The 19441-nt window shown below is 40.2% G+C and overlaps 2 protein-coding genes across 2 annotated transcripts in view; one reads left to right on the top strand and one right to left on the bottom strand.

The window, feature by feature from the left end:
* ABCG8 (ATP-binding cassette, sub-family G (WHITE), member 8) overlaps window positions 1-11374 on the bottom strand; it is a 12846-nt gene extending 1472 nt beyond the window's left edge. The window contains 11 exon segments of the mRNA XM_010190994.1: window positions 2-91; window positions 1406-1482; window positions 1608-1807; window positions 2685-2777; window positions 2856-3021; window positions 4906-5175; window positions 6513-6645; window positions 7057-7295; window positions 9196-9352; window positions 10115-10213; window positions 11303-11374. Coding sequence (XP_010189296.1) covers window positions 2-91; window positions 1406-1482; window positions 1608-1807; window positions 2685-2777; window positions 2856-3021; window positions 4906-5175; window positions 6513-6645; window positions 7057-7295; window positions 9196-9352; window positions 10115-10213; window positions 11303-11374 — 1596 coding nt within the window.
* Window positions 11375-11825: 451 nt separating this feature from the next.
* ABCG5 (ATP-binding cassette, sub-family G (WHITE), member 5) overlaps window positions 11826-19441 on the top strand; it is a 16703-nt gene continuing 9087 nt past the window's right edge. The window contains exons 1-7 of the mRNA XM_010190993.1: window positions 11826-11950; window positions 12603-12724; window positions 13146-13282; window positions 13500-13598; window positions 14554-14683; window positions 16025-16164; window positions 17329-17458. Of these exons, the coding sequence (XP_010189295.1) occupies window positions 11826-11950; window positions 12603-12724; window positions 13146-13282; window positions 13500-13598; window positions 14554-14683; window positions 16025-16164; window positions 17329-17458 (883 nt within the window). The remainder of the gene's footprint in view (window positions 11951-12602; window positions 12725-13145; window positions 13283-13499; window positions 13599-14553; window positions 14684-16024; window positions 16165-17328; window positions 17459-19441) is intronic.

Here is a 19441-nt window from a genome sequence, read left to right as displayed (position 1 = left end):
TTTTTAGTTTGGGAATGAAATTTGCCAGCCAGTAGATGGGAACCCCATAAATTACAACAAAAGCACAGTGCTCTGGGAGCTCCCCCAAAATCTGTTCAGGAAAAAAAAGAAATTGAATGATAACCACAATACCTTCAGAAATACACCTCAATGTACTTATGGACTGTCTATAAAATATACAGGAAATATTCCCTTTGGATGCAGTCACCTCTCTATTTGGTGTTGTCACTGATATGCAAAACCAATCCACAACAGAAATTGAAGTCCTCTCTAATTCTTTCTCCAGTTGTGACAATTCCTATAACTAATTGTTAAATTGAGAGGATTCTTGTTACAGATTAGATGTTTTGTTACAGTTGTGGCAGCTTCTAAGAATGTAAGACACTTTCCTTGACTGGTGTGCCTGGTAACAGTAATGCTGTTACTGTCTCATCACAACTGTATGTTTTGTCCAAATTTGGTTGAACCTAGTGTGACATCAAATTTGGCTGTTGGGCACTTCCCCACTTTGTCCTAAAGGCAGTCCTGTAGGTAACTACTTAACTTATTGTAAAACATGCTGAAGATTTTCTCAGATATCTAAAGATATGTAGAGAGAGCATTATGATTATTTCTCCCAAAGAGGATTGCTACTATTCTCTAATACTAAGGTTGTAATGAATTACATCGATTTCTCTATGAATAATGTGCAATCTTTGTGACACAATGCAGAGAATATTTTTCTCTGGCAGCCACTAATAAGCATTTAAAATCTTGTGCAGAAATGGAAACCTAAATTACAGATGCCATGGCAGGCAGAACTCATCTAACAGTGGCAACATCACAAAGAAGGGATTATTCTCAACCCTTGTGAAAAAGAGAATGTAGTTTTTTAAAAGTTCTAATTTATTTCCAGAACATCTGTCTCTTTATGCACTTCATACAGTTGTTTGTCTCTGACCAGTACAGGCCCAAGCAACTATTTGCAATGTCATAGTAACCATTTTGTCATTTCTGTTTTGCCTTTGCTTTAGTATTTAAAAAGAATATATTGTCTTACAGATCAAGACGTAATCAAACTCTTATAGATGTGTCAGCGAATGAAATATGCAAGTATGTAAAACTGTCTCAACCCTCTGAGTCTCAACTGACTGAGATTTCTCAAATTCTGCAAAACAACCCAGTGAAAGATTCTTCTTTGGCTTTTCTGGGGTGGGATCTTAGCCATGACTTATGGCAGCAGATCTGAAGTGGTGTGAGGTTTAATCCATTAATGCCAAAGAAACAAGAACGATAGCCTTAGCTGGCAGACACAAAAGAATAAAATTTGATACGAATGTGATCGTTTGTACAACAAGGCTTTCATTTGTTTGTGTTTTTTTAATGTTGAGGCCAGTTTGTATTTCCTGGCAACAAAACCAATTACCTTAGCAAAGAAGTATGGGCTAACAGAGTACATTCCATCTTCCAAGTCATTATAAAGCATAGCTCTTTCTGAATGACCTGCAGGGTAAAAACAAACAGGTTGTTTTCATCCTAGGGCTGCATTAATAAGTATAAATTTTTATTGATTTAGGAAATTTCTGGTTTTGATTGCTTATAAAGTTTACAAGAAAACTGACACTTACATTTGGCAATAACATCCAAAATCACTGTGAATGGTATTAGTGCACCTATCATGTACAACAGTGCTGTTGTGTCACGAATAGAGAGTCCGCTTTCCTCATGGCCATAGTACAAAAATCCGATTAATAATGACATGAGAAGGGCCTCAAATCCATGGATTAATAACGTTGACAGATCTCTGAAGTCATTGGAGACTTGACGACTAGGAAAACAGGAACATTGACCATAAGGTACTGCACTTAGTAATGTCAGTTATTTTCAGATACATTGCCCAAATGGTCTGCTAACATCAATTTGTGAATCTTGAGTAGGAAGGAAGTTGGGCTGTCTGGTTCTATGAAGGATTTTACCTGACCAAAGCTACTGAGTGTCTGTAGCCACCCAGTGTTTCAGGTTTGAACTGCTGAAAGCTTGAAGGAAGGCAATGAGGGCAGGAAGGTCTGATTTCAGAGACGCAGAAGCAATTACTTCAGGGAGACCATAGAATTCTCTGTTAATGACCTGTAGTACATATTAAAAACAGCAACTGATACTGGTAGTGATGTTTTATGAGTATTAAACCAGTTGATCATGGTTTTTTTGAGGACACAAGCGTGAAGCTCAATTCCAATACCTATCTATGCTGGCTAGAATGGTTCTTGTCTTCAAATCTGAGGCAGAAATACGAGGTTGGCAATGCCTGAGCCTACCACACACTTTCCTGGGCTTACTGAGGGTTGAGTCACCATGCTTCAGCATGAGTATCAGGATGGCAGTACCCAAAACTGGGACGCATGATCCTGAGCCTGAAGGCTGCTGCTGCCACCACTTAAAGCCACGGGCTCCCAGTGATGTGGCGGGAGCAGACTGTCTGGAAAGAGCCATGGGACAGAAAGGTGGGGCTGTACACGTTTGGCTGCCATCCTCCCAGGGGTCTGGGGTGAGCTGATATAGAGATGCTTCTGTTCTACAGCTTGCTCAGGCCTATGCTAGCTATGCACTTCCAGCATGCACTCAGTTCTCATTTTGTTCTTCTTTCTTAGGCATTAAAATACAAATGGTTTGAAACATAACTGCTTAAGCTGGGGAGATAAGGTTACCGTAATAATATAGCGAACTGCTTTAAAACTCCTGGTAACTGATCACTTGAATGTTGAGGCATGTTGATAGTCTCTTCTGAATTTAAATGGGACCTGGCCAAAAGAAAAAAAAAAATTATCACAGGCTGTAGCTGTTATTTCAGGTCTGCCGTAAGACACTCTTTTCTTTACCTTTGCTTGCTGAATGTGGCTGCGACATTGTCTCCTTCAGTAACTTTCCATAAGAAATCATCAAAATCTTTAACTTTTTCTAGGAACAAGTTGGCAAGAGTATTTGCTCTTTTTCGGCTTTCAATCTCCTTTTCTGCAGTCTGTTTATCAATACTGGTCAGATCAACTGTAAGACATTATTTGACATGAGTCCATGTGTTACAGGTGTGGTAACTTTAGGATGTGTTTAGAATCAGAGATTTCATCGTGAACAAGCAGTACGACCTGTGTGCATGCATTAAGCTACAATGGTTAAAACTTTATCAGTTACTGTGAGAGAAGAACAGATTGTTAATGTGTATTTTGTTGTGGGAGATGTTTCTTAACTAGTCATTCAATGAATCACTGAGAGATTTCATAATTGATTATTACAGTATTGTAAATTACTATTTCAGATTTTTCTAAATTTAATAGTGGCTTGAGGGCGGTGCTGAGGATAAACAGTTTGAATTTCTTTCCTGGCATGTAGCCATTTACAATCTGTTTTGTGACTTTGACTTCCATCACATGTTTTTTCTCTATCTGGAAAATTATAGTTATCATCTTTTTTTGTGTTTTACAGACCTGCCATAAACTTTATCTGATACTGAGAAAGCCCAAGAAGAATATTATCCAAGGACAACATAGTAGCAGCAACACTAGTTGACTTAGCATTATTTTTTGTTTAGCAAAATTATTTTTTTAATCTAAACATATAATAGTATTTTCTAATGCTGGCCTTCAGTGTAGAGTGTTTTGCAGCTGCTCTCTGAGAGAAATATTGCAGCACATTTTGTAACTCCTTACATTGGGTTGATCATCTGTTCAGCCACTCTTCAGCAGTGATCCATCAGAATTGAGTTGCAATTTGCCCTACCTCTTCCCTTCTCCCATGGTCTCCTGTTTCTCTGTCTGACATGCAGCCAGCACTTGTGTGTTTCCATCAGGTGCTTCTTTCGTGCTGTGGCATCCTCTACCATTCTGTCCATTTCTACCTTCCTGCTGCCCATGTTTCTCTGTTCTTTCGATGAGTTCTAGCTCTGTGCGTATTGCTAAATGATCTTCCACCTCCATTTCTCATCCCTTTCCCCCTCCATGTCTTAGGGATTTGTCTCTACAACCACAGTCTCTAGCTACAAGTTTCCCCAGGACTGCCTCAAATTCTCCGTTTCCATAGAGGGGTGCTGCAAGCCTCCCTCAAGGCTGTGCTTGGCTGAGGACTTCTCTGAACCATGATGGTGACAAAGGTCTTTTTGCAGGGCTTGATGTTGAGGTTAACTTCAGTTTATCTCTGCAGAGCTGAACCAGCTGACACCACCTGCCACATAGGCACAGAAGAAGAGGTTACTCCAGAGCATCACAGTTGGTGCCTGCACAAGATTTCCTCGCCAAATTGAATGCAAAGACCCAAGAGCTGGAACTGAACCAACCTCTGTGGTAAGAATCTACTGCCATTAGGTTAACAGGGCCAGATTCCCTTTGCGTCTTGCAAAAAAACAGAAGAGGAATGGATTTGGAATCATGTTGTTAACTTTCTTTGCAAAGAGGAATAAAAGGATTACTGTTCTGGCTTTGTTTTTTCTCTCATATAGTATGCTCTGTTGAGCAGTACTCCTCTTTCCCATTTACTGTTCCAGGTAGGTATTATTTCCCACCCTGGGAAACTAGCTCCCCACATTTCTTGATTTGGAAGTCAGAGAACTGGCTACAGAAAGCAACTGATCAGTTCATCCATGTCTTTCTCAGTGAGGGTTGAAGTTTCAAGCAGCTAAAACACAGGACTAAGTGTGCTAAATGTGTGGAAGAGTTGCTACACCTGACAGGATTAGAAGGAGGATTATTTCAAATTGATTTTGTCTGTGCTGACAAATAAGGATCTCGTTAAAAACTGAACTTGCTGCAGTATTGATTTGATTCAGTTATAAAGCATTTCTAAGATGATTATGGTCAATAAAAATCAATGTTAGCTGATTCATTTATGAAAGTGAATGATTTCCAGTAACCTTTTTTTATGGCAGTGCTTGATACTAACCATAGAAATCTGCAGGATTGCTGTACCTTGGGCAGGGATAGCCTAGTTCAGTGAAGTATTGGACCATGTCTCTAGCTGTTCCAGAGTAGACGGTGACTCCAGAAGTCATCAGAAGAACTAAATCAAACAGTTGGAAGATATCTGACCGGGGCTGATGAAGTGAAAGAAGAACTAATCTGTTTCCTCTGGCTAGTCTGGATAATGTTATCACCAGGTTATGTGCAGTAAAACTGTCCAGTCCAGATGTGGGTTCATCAAGTATGAGTATTCCTGCCAAAGACAATAAGTTCAGCTGTGGAAAGCAGCATGTTTGATTTGGAAAATATGTTCGAAGTGAAATGGTGCTAGTGCATGAAAATCTCACTAATACATTTCTTTTTTTTAAGCCCAAACTCTATTTCATACCTTCATCACATAATATTGAACAATGACAATTTCTTATTAATTATTTTAATAATTTAGTAACTATTTAGTAATTATTTTAAATCTTATCTTGCTTCCATGGGAAAATTTTATTATTATTCTTTTTAATTGGGATGCAGATTTTGGTTCTTTATGAAATTTACATTCTTCTCTGTGGTTTTGCACTGCCTATCCAAATATCAGGTACATGAATATTACTTAATACAGTAGTACTAGTTTTGTATCCTGCCTGCTGAAATATTTTAACCTAAATCTCGATATTTAAGCCTCTTGCATCACTGCTTACAAAAAAAGACTTCTGCTTTCCCCATAATTACAAAAATATAACGCTATACAAGCAAAAAAAATCTCGGATCCATTTCCCAGTGGAAGACATGATGGGAGATCTTGCTCAGCAAGAGGCTGAGTCAAGATTAGAAATGCTTTTGATATATAAAAGCAGATCCTACAAAATCAACTTCAGATTTAGACTCATGTTTTGCTTCTACTGAAGATGATGGAAAGTTTTAGTTCACCTGCAGCATGAGCCAGCCACATCAGTGAGTTGCACAAGACCACAATGTCTGAGTATACAGCCAAGAAAATGACCTTCCCTGTTAACATTGCACATGTAAATAGGCTGGGCTGGTAAGAAGGAAAACAATCTCAATGTTGTGATACACCAGCAGACTTCCAAAGTAACTTGTGGTATGCAGTCAGATAAAACCCAAACCTCATACTGATATCCACCAACCACAGCACCGCTGTGAGTTTGACCTCAGGCAACTTTCAGTACTCTGTGTGATGGTGATTTTAGAGAGCCGTGGGTGAAGGGTCCCAGGAGTGCTCTGCCCTGTACTGTCACCACTTTTCCATTGGCAAAGGTGACAGAAATGTTGGCTGCTGAAACATTTCATTTGCAGAGTTATTACTGTAATAATGTCAGTATTGTCTGTGGTCAGCACTCTTTTAAATTTAAGCAAATGGACCAGCGCCCACTCGCTGTGTCTAACTTTGCTATGAGAAGTAACCTCTGGCAAAAGGTGGTGCAAGACCTGTTAAGTGTCCTGACTATGAAGTCCTCAAGCTGCCCCAGGGGCAACGGTGTGTATGACTCTTCCCTGAAAGCTCCTATCTTCATTTACTGCCCCATTTCCCACGGTGGCCTGTGGTGGGCACAAGAAAAGTGTCGAGGTTTTGCTCACCTGGATTCCAGAGCAGCTGCACACCGATGCTCACTCTCCGCCTCTCGCCTCCCGAAACACCACGGAGGTACTCATTCCCTACCCTGGTGTTTGCACATTGGCGCAAGCGTAGTTCTGCTATGACGTCTTCTACCTGGGGGGATCCAAAGGGTAGCAGAGATAAAGCAAGACTTTATTTAGCACTTGTGAAAGCTGAAAATATGGTTAATGTGGTTAAAATTCGTCTGGCTATTTCAGTTCTATCTGATCAAGAGACACTTGAAAACAAATCTTGACTTTAAAGATAACATTTTAAAAGGCTCAGTGATCAGCAATTTAGTTCTTCTTTCAGCCTCTCTAATGCTTTCTCTAGATTGTCATTTTTTTATGAGCTTTGGAACAATTGCTGGTTTCTATCTTGAAAGAAGAAAAAGGTTTATAATTCATAATCTACATAAAAAGATGCCAGTTTAGCTGTTCTGACTCCAAACACACAGGATCTCTTGGATAATTCCTGTCAGACACATTTTTGACAACTTTAGTTTTTTTCCAACAGCTTAATTACCCTTTTTTCCCTTTGTGAGTCTGAAAAAAACTTTGGAAGGCGCAGTTTGGCAACGAACAATAGCGTTTCTCTGACAGTCAGGTGGGGGAGCAGCCGGTCATCCTGCCGCACGTGTGCTATGCATTTCTTAACAAGCTGGGGAGTGCTGGGTTTGTTATTGATAGTGATTTGACCAGACTTGATTTTGCCTCCATGATCCCGGCAGGTTATCACGTCAAGCAAGGATGTCTTTCCACCAGCTAGAAGAATCAAAATTGAAAATTAAACTAATTTCCAAGGGATCATTTTGAAAAGAGATTTAGTCATAGAGGATAGAAGTTTTCATTCCTTTATATTTGGTTTTTTTCAACCTTTCCCAGAGCTTTTCTAAAGCCACAGAGACAGAACAGTCTTGAAATAAAATACCAATTACAAGTTCGTGTTCAGGCAATCTCTCTCCTCTGGAACGGAGCACGTGGCTTTAACCTTTGTCATTTCTCAGCAGAATTAGGCAGTTGGGTGTTGAGGATAGCTTCATGAACTCCAGAAGCACGATCTCTTTGTCCTCTTGTTACCTCCCTTTCACTTTTGAAACATAGACGAAAGGTGGTGTCCCGCACTGGCTGCAGGGCTGACACCTATATGCTCGGCAAGAGCTTGCTTTGTGGAGGGAATTGTGAATTCAGAAATGGCAGCTGAATGACTAAGGCGTTGAATGATTATACAGACAATAAGAATCTTAATAATGATTGAAATAAAAATTATTATGACTTAAGTAAGACAAAAAGTCATTTAAATAATTAAGAAAAGCCGGCTCATACTCAGAGGTAAGAAAAGTAAAACAATGAAAATGACACCTGGTTTGGAATTAAAGAGCAAATGAATTTTTCCTTTTTGCTGTATGATACTGTATGTAAACACACAGAGCTCTCTTATTGTGATTAGATGTCATTTATTTCTAGTCTCCCTGTTGAAGGATTAATTCCGCACTTGTTTCTTAATATATACATTTTTAAAAAGAAACCCATCCATCTGTAAACCACGTATTGCTCTATTTAAGAGTGACATATTGATTGCCATTGACAATGTGAAACCCATCAGCAGTTTAATCCATTTTACTAAGGCATTTGATGAAATAGATGATAAACAGCTTTTAAAAATAGTTTGACTAGTTTGCTAAGAGAGGTTTGTGCTCAGTGTATGTTACCTTACAAAGGTGCTATATCTATAACTCAATTTCCTTTTATTATTAGCAGAATCTCTAAGGTACAACTTCAATTAGATTAAAGATATGCGGTAAGAAAAATTCCCATAGCAATGAGGAAGAAAAACCCATTTTGTGGAAATACAGTGAAAACTTCTTTGGCAAATATGTCTTGCCTTTGAGAGAGAGCATCTTCACTGAATCACTGAGCTAACCTGATGTACGGGTCTAGTGGAGATACAGCATGGGGATTTTTACCTCCAAGGTATGGGTACTTTTTACTTCAGTCACGTGTCTCTTCTTATCCCCCTAGATAAGCTTAGACTCAACTAACTACATGGGGTAGAGACCATTTTTCTGTTAGTCAACCTCACCCTGGAGAAGATTAAAGCAGTACTACCAGAAAATGAAAGAAAAAAGGTGTAAGAAAGCAGAGACCCATTTTGGAGCCTAACAGAAGAGGAACTGTCTTTTCTTCTCTGTAAGTTTCTGTTAATTAATCAAAATGTGTTATTTTATCCTGTTAGAATTTTTTCAGTCTGAAGGGAATTCCTGCTTATGGCTATGCAGGTTGCCACTGATCTTTCTTATGGGGTCTGGCCTCATTTGTCTGCTCCGTTACTGGGTAAGGTCTGCCCCTGGCCTGTTTTGCATCTGAGCCATGAAGCTGATTCATGTCCAGGAGAGCTGGGACTGCAGGCCACAGTTGTAACAACTGCCCACTGCACCTCAGGAAACGGAGCAAATGTGTACAAGTCATAACAAAATTGGCTTTGAAAATACTTCCCCCCCCTTCTTTGTTTCCTCATACATTTTAAAGAATATATTTAAGTGATGCATTTGCAATAGTTGTTTCTCAACTAGATTTTGCCATTCAAAATACTGGAGAGTATTGCTCTTGGCTGTATATGTTCTATCTGAGATTTGGTCAGATAATGAGTTTTGATTGCTCTTACCAGTGCTTCCTATAATAGCTAGCATCTGACCACTTCGAACTTTTAAGTTCAGATTCTGGATTATTGACACGTGAGAATGGGGATCCGATTTCCAGGTCCATGGCATTTTCATCTGCGCGAGATTTTCATACCAGGGAATCTGGGATGCCGTGTTAACCTAATAAAGAAAGAAACAAGTCCCTTCAATTCAAACAATGAACTGCTTAGCAATAAATATCTTCAAAGTTATGATGTTACAAGCAGAGAGTATGTTAAAATAATGTTGTTAATCTCCAGAAATACATGAAAGAAAGTTCTTTTGGAGCCAAGTATAGTTTTCATGCTTTGCTTCTTATTCTGTTAATCACTAAAGCTATCTCTGTCCTCTGTTACTCTGGTAATTTATTGCTATTGTAAATTTTAAGTGTTTAAAATTTTTACTTTAATTTGAAATTATGCAAAACTGAAAATTGTTAAATCTAGTTCAGATGCCATGGTGGCACAGAAGGAGATGAAAAATCTTACTGGTTCCCTGAAATCCTGTTTATCATACTCTCTTTGTCTCCTTCTGCATATTCATTCTTGCCAGCAAGAGCTCCCACTATCCCTAGCTGGACAGAAATTTCCTCTGCCCCAGCCCTCAGAGGTATAATTTGTCTCAAGACTGAGAAAAAACAGATCCTGGCAACAGACCTCTTTTCCTGTCTTATCCCCTAGCTTTACTAGATGTATTTACGAGGGAGGGTCTAGCCTGTTGTCAATATTGCAGCCAAAAGCATGATTCTGCTCACAAAACTTCTCTGTATTTGGTTATGCAATGGTTGTATGAACTTAGTGTTGTGAACTTCAGCATTACTTGTCTTTTAAAATGGCTTGCACATAACAGGCATTGCTGGATATGCTCTTTGCTGAAGAAAAGTATATAAAGTACAACTTTTACCAGGTAGTTGAGTTCTTTGACCTCGAGAACGTTTGATTTTCCGCTGTATGTGAAATACAGACTGTTATCTTCTTCAGAGCGAAAAATAGTATCCTGGGTCTTAGTCTGGAAAAGTTATTAGATTAATTACAATAGTTTATTACAATACTTAAAATGCTGTTAAAATTTGAGTTCCTAAAAGGTGAAGCACAAAGGGAAATACATTTTATAACAGTGTTTTTGATGAGTCACTGTTGTGCAATAGTCTGAAGGGTTGAACCGAGTTATCTTAATCGGCATGAAACGTACTTTGTTCTAGTGTGAGGGCCAAACATGTTGTGCTATGCTCTTCTATTTGCTTTCAGTTTAAATGGGTTCACTTTCAATATGGAGATAAATTTCATGCCACTCTAAAGGGACTGGTCTCTATTTCTATTTTTGAGGAAAAAATGTACCGCTTCAGCAATGTTAGTCTACTGGATCAAAACAGTGCATATTGAAATTCATAAATTATAGCAGCTAAAAATTAAGGTTCACTGGAAGTATATTCATTGTTGAATTTCACAGAGACTTGTTAACTTAGAGGCTTTACAAACAAAGCAACCATGCAACCATGAGTGCAACCATGAGTATAGACTCTCTTTCTCCTCTTTCGTCTTTTAAATTCACTGTTTGTCAACTGGAACTTGGTGTTCTGAGATGTGAATTAAAATAAGAGTCTCTATGTGGCTTGGTTAGCCTTTTGCATATAGCTGCAATTAAGAAATATTTGCTGAGTCAGCTTTCTGGCTTTGGGTTTAATTCTGTGTGTGTACCTGTCGTTTTCAGTCCAGGCAGCCATATCTCTCCCAGAGCCTTGTGCCTTTCTTGCAAACCAAAGACTCACTTCCTAGCCAAGGCAAATGTACCTGTTCCCTGTGTAGCAGACCCTATGCATGCCTGTGGTATCTTTGGCAGATGGTGACCACAGTCTTCGTGTGCACCTCATAGGTGTGCAGCAAATGAGGCTGATTAACCTTTTCAGTCTAGTCTGGGGGGTGAGAAGGCTATCTGCTCCGTTTCAGAGCTGGAGGAGGTAAGGGCTCACTGCTTGCAAAAGCCCAGGTGGCAGGCTGGCTACCCGCCTCTCCCAGCTCCCAGGCAAGCGCTGTAGCTGCGGGACGACCAAGCCCACCAGGTCCCTCCCCACTCCCCATAGGTTTCACTCACTGACAAGCCCTCGCAGAACACTTGGCTCCAGCCTGCACCATCCTGAGAGACGTTTTCAGTTGCTTCCTTCATGCTGGTGGTGGGAGGTCTCAGTGGTTTGACTATCGGCTCTTTGAAAGCTGTGGAAATCCTTTTCCTCTTGGTTTTGAGCTCAGCCCTTTCCAGGTGCCTTCACCGCAGCACCATTTCTCCTAGTGTGCTGCGTCTCTGCAGCTGGCGTGACCCCGTGGTCAGGGAAATATTCCCCTCCTCTGGGACAGTAACAGCTTGGGCTAAAGGTACATCAGATAGCGGCTTCAGCTAATTGCCTATCGGTTGTTCTCGGGAAAGAGGAAGAACTGAGATCCCCTCTATTTTCTTCTAGGCACTTCCCCAGGTGGCAAGCACCAGGGGCAGTGACGTGCTCTGACCTGGGGACAGTGGGGAGCTGCCCCTGCCCAGTGCCAGGGGGGACATGGTGGCAGCATCGTCCACCTGGCCAGCAGCGTGAGGGAGGGAGCCTGCGGGGCCCCTACACCGAAGGATGTCTGGCACAGGGTCTCCTGCCCTGGGGAGGAGAAGCAGCAGCAGCGGGCAGACAGATGAAGTGAAGGCTGCGGTGGAGCCCTCTGACAGCATCAGTGTCCAGGGAGTTTCCTACACAGTCAGGTAGGCCTGGGGAGGGTGGCATGGTGAGCCCCTGCCTGCCAGGGTCTGCTCTGACCCTGGGGACCAAGGTGAGTGAGGCCAGAACTGGTAGGGGTTTGGCTTCAGCCCAGTAAAGAAAGAGGGGTACTGCCAAGCTACCCACCTCATGGTGCTGGGCTGACCACAGCAGGGGTAGAGTGCATGGCTTGAGGGAGGCAGAGCTGGTGTGTCCTCCAAAGGGTTCACCAGCTCTTCATGTCTCTCTGAAGGAGATGCTTGAGAGGAGGTTTCCAAAGATTGTAGCCTTTCCCACTGCCTTTCTTACTGTTGCCAGAAGGGTAACATGAGGCCCTAAGAAAACAGTCAGGTGGATTAATGGCTGGCAATCATCATCAACAAATAAAGGCTTAGTTCAAGTTTCCCTTTTGATTGTAGTCCAAAATCCTCCTAGCTGTCCTTCTGAAAAATCTGTTCAGACTTTATCTTCCATATAACGCTGATGTTAAAAAGTTAAAGTCTGAGGGAGGAGAGGGGAAACATTTTTTTTCCCCCCACATTTTAAGATACTTGCAAGCTCCCATCCCACATGCAAGTAGCTATAAACAATTCACCTGCTTTATGCAAAATTTTTAACTCTCCTCTGTTTCATCTTTCTTAATGTTCATTTTCCAAGAGACCGTATTGGCCCATGGTGGAACATTTCGTTATATCGTGAAAAATGGACCCGGCAAATACTTAGGGATGTTTCATTTCACATAGAGAGTGGCCAGATTATGGGGATTTTAGGAAATTCTGGTAAGTTGTTCCAGTACTTTAAAAGAAATAAGATCAGAGGTAATACTGGTGACTTCCACAGTGTCTGTGTTTTAAATAATGAAATTGCAACTGGTTTTAATCCCTGCTTTGTAAAACTGTGGTGTGTTCAGAATTCAATCTTCTGTCATCTAACAATTTTACCATCAATAAAAGGTAAGGTTACTTCTAAACCCAAATGTTTTAATATGAAGTGTGAATTTGTATGAACTAAATGCTGATTTACACACATTCTGCACTTCCCATTTACTTCCCCTTAACTAGCTGCATTTTCAGGACCTATTATTTTAATCTTATTGAGAAAAAAAATGCTTGTTTTCATATGTCTCCATCCAAGAGAGGCTACTGCTCTTGAAATCATAAAATTAATCTGATCACACCATTAATTTATTTTGTTTGAAAGGATCTGGGAAAACAACACTTCTGGATGCAATATCAGGAAGACTGGGACATAAAGACAACTTCTTTGGTGAAGTGTATGTGAATGGGCGTCAGCTGAAGAAGGAACAGTTTAGAGATTGCTTCTCTTATGTGCCACAGGTTGATTTCTACATTTATGTTTGTGCACTGTGCTTCCTCTCATGTAAAGAAAGCAAAGTTGCAAGTGTAATGGAGTAACGTAATGTCATTCACTTTACTAGCAAATTTGGTACAAAGCAGTTAACAAATTGTATGAATGAATGAAGGTTGTGCAAGCGGGGGCAAGATCTTAATTACTGTAGGACTAACTGCTTCTTCCTCTTCACTTTCTTTCCAGAGCGACACTTTGTTAAGCTTCCTCACCGTTCAGGAGTCTCTGACCTACACCGCTTTACTAACTCTTCAGAAATGCTCCAATGACTTCATCAAGAAGAAGGTCTGTATTTTATTGTCTTCCACCAGAAAGGCAGACATGATGTCATGTAATGCTTTCACCAGCAGCACTTTCCATCCATGGCTGTGTTTTACATTTATAACGTTTTGTAATCCTTATTCTGTCAATGGGGAGAAATCCTCCTGTTGAGGAGTAGGGTACGAGCTCTCTGGTGCTCCACACCTCTGCAAGGGGCTTGAGCTGACGCCCCAGGGAATCGCCATTGTGCTGGGACAAAGCTCTCCTGCCCAAAGCTGCAGCAGTTACTGCTGCGGGAGATGCCACTGTTGGTAGTGAGGGCAATTCCCCTTCCCCAGCTGGGAAACCCACGTGTCTGGAGTGTTTAGGGCCATATATGCTGACCTCAAAACAGAGTTGACTTTGACAATACTTTGGCTCCTGTAGGACAACTCTCACTAACCAGGACAGCTCCAAAAAGCTCTGATCTACTAAGCCCCTTACAAGCTACTTTCTCGATAAAACAAATGTTTCAGATCTATTAAAGGATCCTTTTTGGCGTCTGTGGAGAGTAAAGATTGGATATTCCTGACCAAAGGTTCTTGCTTTCTGTCTTCTGTCTCCACCTGTCTTCCATTCAGTATTTTATACTTCTGCAGAATTGATATGCCTTTCCACTCCCTTATTTTGGAAGCCAGACCAGCATTCATGCTTCATTTCTTAACTTCTAGTCCCACCTCTGAGCTCTTAATTTCTTAAAGTCAACTGAAGCTACTCATTTCAGAATACATGAAAATAAAATTTTAAAATTATTGAAATAGTTTATTAAAAATAATCAGACAGAACAGAGGCCAGGCATCTTCCAACTAGAATGGATGCAAGCAGCATGTTGGGAAAGCCATAGCTTAATATTATGTATTTTTCTTTGATTTTTTTCATTTTGCACATAGGTATCTGAGCTGGATGTCTTTAGTCTTTCTAAATTGTAATTATTTTTCAGGTAGATGCGGTTATGGCTGAGTTGAGTCTCAGCCACATTGCTGACAAAGTAATTGGAAGCCGTATTTTTGTAGGAATTTCTGGGGGTGATTGTCGTGTTTCAATTGCAGCCCAGCTATTACAAGATCCCAGTAAGTACCACTGTATGGATTTTCAAAATAAACAAAGCAGTGTCACTTTGGGCTCCCACCACGGACCTCCATAAACTACTTTAAAATACAAAAGCATTTCTATTCTGTAATTGAGCAAAAGCTAGTCTAGTAATGACAGAAAAGGATGAGCAGTAACTCAGGTCTACCATTAATCTATTAGCTGAATCTTTGAAACTAGACAATTTTAACATCTTAGAGACTGAACGTAGGTTTAGACTTGCATTTATCCATTCTAAGTCTTTCTGGACTTGCCCTTCCCATGTATGAAATTTCAGTTGTGGCACATTGATTTATAGCTTTTTTGAGTGCATTAGAGCCATACATATACAAGTGTTGCTTTGTGGTGGAGTAGCTGCCATTGAACCACGCATGTGTGAGTGCTGTGTATGTTCCAGGGCCAAAAACATTCTGATGGAATGAAAATAAAAGCAGAGAAACCAGAAAGATTACCCATGGGAAACAGCACTGTAAATTTTGTCAGTTTTGAGATAGTTTCTATGAAATGAATGTATAGTGGGCATTTATTGGATTCTGGAGTCCTCATAGCAGTGCAGATGTGCTAGGGCTGCGTATCAGGTAGGAAGGAGCATTTAAATAGCAAAGTGAGGTATATCACTGCTACTGGTGGCTCCTGGAGAGTTCATTGAGTGTAGTTATTGCTCAGTAAGTTCACTAAACTCTGTAGTAAACACTACAGTAATTCTGTGTAGATAAACCTCCAGAGAAAGCTCTCCTCCCCCCTTATCCTGATCAAAGTTGAACTGCCCTCTTCTGTGCTGTCTCATCTATGTAAAAATAATGAATTTGACACTAACTTCTACCCTTCCACGTGCAATAAAATAATGAAGAAAAAGCTGTAAAACTCCCCCATCTTCCTCATCTACAGAATTATATATACTGTGTTTTATCAGCTCTTAATTTGTTCATAATAAATTCTGTGTGTATATATATATAGATTTAATTCAGATTATAACTTTAGCTAATTATGTCAGTTAGATTTACATGTGTATACATGATGAAATGTATCATTATTTTTCTTAGAAGATGATGTATACATCAAATTTATTTTGATAGTTTTCAGATTTCACCTGAACTTAGAAAAAATGATTGTGCTCTGATCCTGCAGTAGTTTTTTGTGTTCTTATTCCCAGTCATCAAAACTGAACCACTGAAGCTAACTAAAATGGAAAGATCACATCATGGCAATATTAATGCATACTCTATTTCTAAACCCTTTGCCAAATGAGCTTCAGAGGCAGAAGCTGTAACATTTGCTCCCCATTTGACTGAGTTTTAACGCTATTCCTTGTCATTTCACAGAGGTCATGCTACTTGATGAACCCACAACAGGGCTGGACTGCCTGACTGCAAACCAGATCGTCTCGCTTCTCTCAGAGCTTGCACACAAAGGCAGGATTGTGATTATTACAATTCATCAGCCTCGCTCAGAACTCTTCAAGGTAAATGATATCTACTCACTATTGGCTTTGCTCTTTTTTTTTTTTTTAACCAGGCTTTTTAGTACCTAGGTTATTTTCAGGATAAAAATACAAGATCTGGTACAGTTGCCTTCAAAGGTTCTTTTCCTTCTCCCCTACTTAAATACAGGTTTGTCTGGAATTTTACAGGGCTGGCCTTCTGCCAGTCACAGAGCACTTCAATACATATAGTGCCTCATGAAAATAGTATGCGCGCTGACTGTGTACCCGATCTTTGTGTTAGGCAGCTACCCAAATGAAAACCACTGGGAGAAGCCATCTAAATCCCCCATGTCTGCAGGCACTGTAAAAACTAACACTTCACTTAGCTTTGCATATTTATATTTCAGTCACACTTGCAACTTGAAATAGATAAAGCCATGACTTGAAGTGGAAAGGGGAAAAAAAAGTAAAATCTTTTTTCCTCTTTGTGCCAGGTGTTGTGGGTACACCCTGGTCATGCAGTGGGGCAGGCCTGCCTTGCAGGGCATGTGCTGGGGAGAGCATTTCTGCCTTCCCATTGCTCTTTTGCACTTTTCTCTCCTGACGCATCCGCCACCCACAACGTGGATGCCAGGCACCTCTTCCCAGGCTGACTGAATTGAGTCTAAGTGGTCGTGAAGCCAGAGGGGAGCGACGGTGCTTTTCTGGACTGGAATCAGTCCTGGTGCCTTGGGGACAGAGACTGATCATAGCTGGTGGGAACCCTGCCCTGGCAAACCTTCACCTGAACAGCAGTTCTGTTAAAGTTATGCTGAGGATAATCTTCCCAACAATCTGGGGATTTTACAGACTGGGGCTATTAAGCACCAAAGGATGCAAGCCAGTAAGTGAAGGTGCATTAGAAGGGAAGTCAGAAGTCCACAGCTGCCATTTCTGTTTGTGGATTACCTCAAATGCTGCTGTCTCAGGCAGTTTTGAGAACCACTAGTTTTAAGAGCTTACAAATTTTTCATCTTGCATAACTGCGAAGAGGTGTGATAGAAAGGACTAACTCCCTTTGACAGAAATACACTAAGGAAGTTTGAATGTGTCAAACTATTTTTCCTGTCAAAGCATTTTTATTATCAAGACAGTAGCTATACTCAAGAATTAATGTGCCTCTTCTTGGTATGTATTGCTAATCTATTAATTTGCTCCCCACAGTTATTTGACAAAATAGCCATCATGAGCTTTGGAGAAATGGTTTTCTGTGGGAACCCTATGGAAATGATCACGTTTTTTAGTAACTGTGGCTATTCTTGTCCTGAGCAATCAAATCCTTTTGACTTCTATGGTAAGATTGTCTAAGTTGTTCTGGTAAAAGTATGGGTTTCCTTTAGACAGGCATGTTTTCTTCCCTAAATTAAAGTTTTTCCAGAGATAACAATGTGTTTGAATTCTTCCCTGGCTTTGTAATTATTCTCAGCTCAGGGAAGAGCAAGGGCCCATGTAACCTCCGCTGAGTCCATAAAACAGCAAAGGTTTGTAGTAGGTCTGAAACACAGCAGAAAGGAGTAAACTACCAATGAAAAAAGGAATCTCAACTTCACGAAACCCATGGATTCCTGGTGGCATCTCTCTGTGCCTGTCCACTGGACATGGGAATATCAATTTGATCCCAGAACTGTGGAAAGTCCTACGGACTCTGTGATGCCAAGCAACTCAAGACAGTTGTTGCCTGGAGAGAAGGACACACAATAAATACCATGTGACTGAGTCATCAGTTTCCAAAAATACTGAATTTTAGTTTCCGAAAGTTTGGGAAGTTGTTAATACCAGGGTGAGCTACTGGAGCAGAACATACGGATGCTTCAGGAGATGGAGATAGCAAGCTGCTGGCAAAGCTGAAGAGGGCTGTTTTATTAATTCAGGATGAAAAAAAGTATCAGCACGAGGTTTTTGGAAATGAGGCTTGGTTTTGCTGCAGGGCATCTGTGGACACATGTTTGAAGATCATGTGTGTGTGTGTATATATACATACCTATATGTGTGTTTATATATATATCTATCTTTTTTTAATCTAATATGTAGTCTGATTTCTGATGATAGTAGCTGAGCATTAACCAGGGAATTTGACCAACCTAAAATGCTGCATTCAGAAACGTGGCACATTCAGACAAGGCAGTGTTTTTCCATTGTCTAGATGGCATCCTCAGCTCAGAGAGAAGAGAGGATGGTTGTTGACATGAAGATGGAATGGGATGAAGCTGAAAATACTGGTGTGACAGTGAGGATAATTTTGCCTTCATGAATTTGAATAGTCTTGAAAAGCATAGATGATTTGAGATTTAGACCCACTTTTAAAAAAGCTTGGTAAAGAGAGTACTGCATTCTTCAAATGTCAACCTTTGAATGTGACAAGAAAAGGAAAAAATACAGTTTAGAGCAAAGAATCATCAGAATATTTAGTCTTTGGAAAATTAGTAGTTTATATTTTTTGTGTGATTTAATGATGTGAACGAAGGGACGGATTCTGATATCGTTTACACCAACAGCAGGGGAAAATAGATACTATGTATTGAATGTGAATTATATTATTGAAATGTCACTTGTTGTGTTTATTAAAGAAGTACAATGCATGGTAGACATTAGCTATTTGGTCTAGTGACTAGTTAATGTTAGCATTTTTTAAAATGCGCTTGCTTGCCATTTATTTCCTGTGTGATTTCCAGCAAGTGACACTGGCCAAGGTTTAAAAAGCACGTCTTCATTTTGGATGTTCGTATGTACAAAAATGAACTCTTGCATTTGCTTATGTTTACCCGTAAAGAGAATTCTGCTAAAGTCCACCTTTCAGAACACCAGGGAAATATTCAAGTTTTGAGGACAATTTAAGAATCTTGGACAGGGGTTCCTTTTCTCTTGTTCAGTTTGTATTTAGAAGTTGAGCATGACACTGGAAAACTGAAATCTTAGGATGACAGAAACCTTAGGAATAAATAACTGGTAAAGACATCTTAGTAGATGTAGAAGAGTAATATGAAAATCTGTAAGAGTTATTCCTGAGAACAACAGTGTAGTTTTTGAAACCTCAGATAATTCATTGCTATTAGGGAAAAGGGAAATTTCTAATACATTTTAGTGCTATCACTGAGTCCGTATGACTTGTACAAATAGCACACACAGAGTTCCCGTCTGCCAGTAAAAGAATTGCTGGTGTCAAGAACAGATAAATTAGAAAGGAATATTAACACTGTGAAGTCTTTACCTTTTGTTAAGTTCCACAGCAGCGTAAGAAATATTTTCTTCGTCTTGGTCTGTGCCTGCTAGGGGAATT

Source organism: Mesitornis unicolor, unplaced genomic scaffold, assembly GCF_000695765.1.
Source record: "Mesitornis unicolor isolate BGI_N332 unplaced genomic scaffold, ASM69576v1 scaffold21658, whole genome shotgun sequence".
NCBI lineage: Eukaryota > Metazoa > Chordata > Aves > Mesitornithiformes > Mesitornithidae > Mesitornis > Mesitornis unicolor.
The sequence above is the reverse complement of the archived record's forward strand: the minus strand, read 5'-3'. Positions and strand labels throughout refer to the sequence as shown.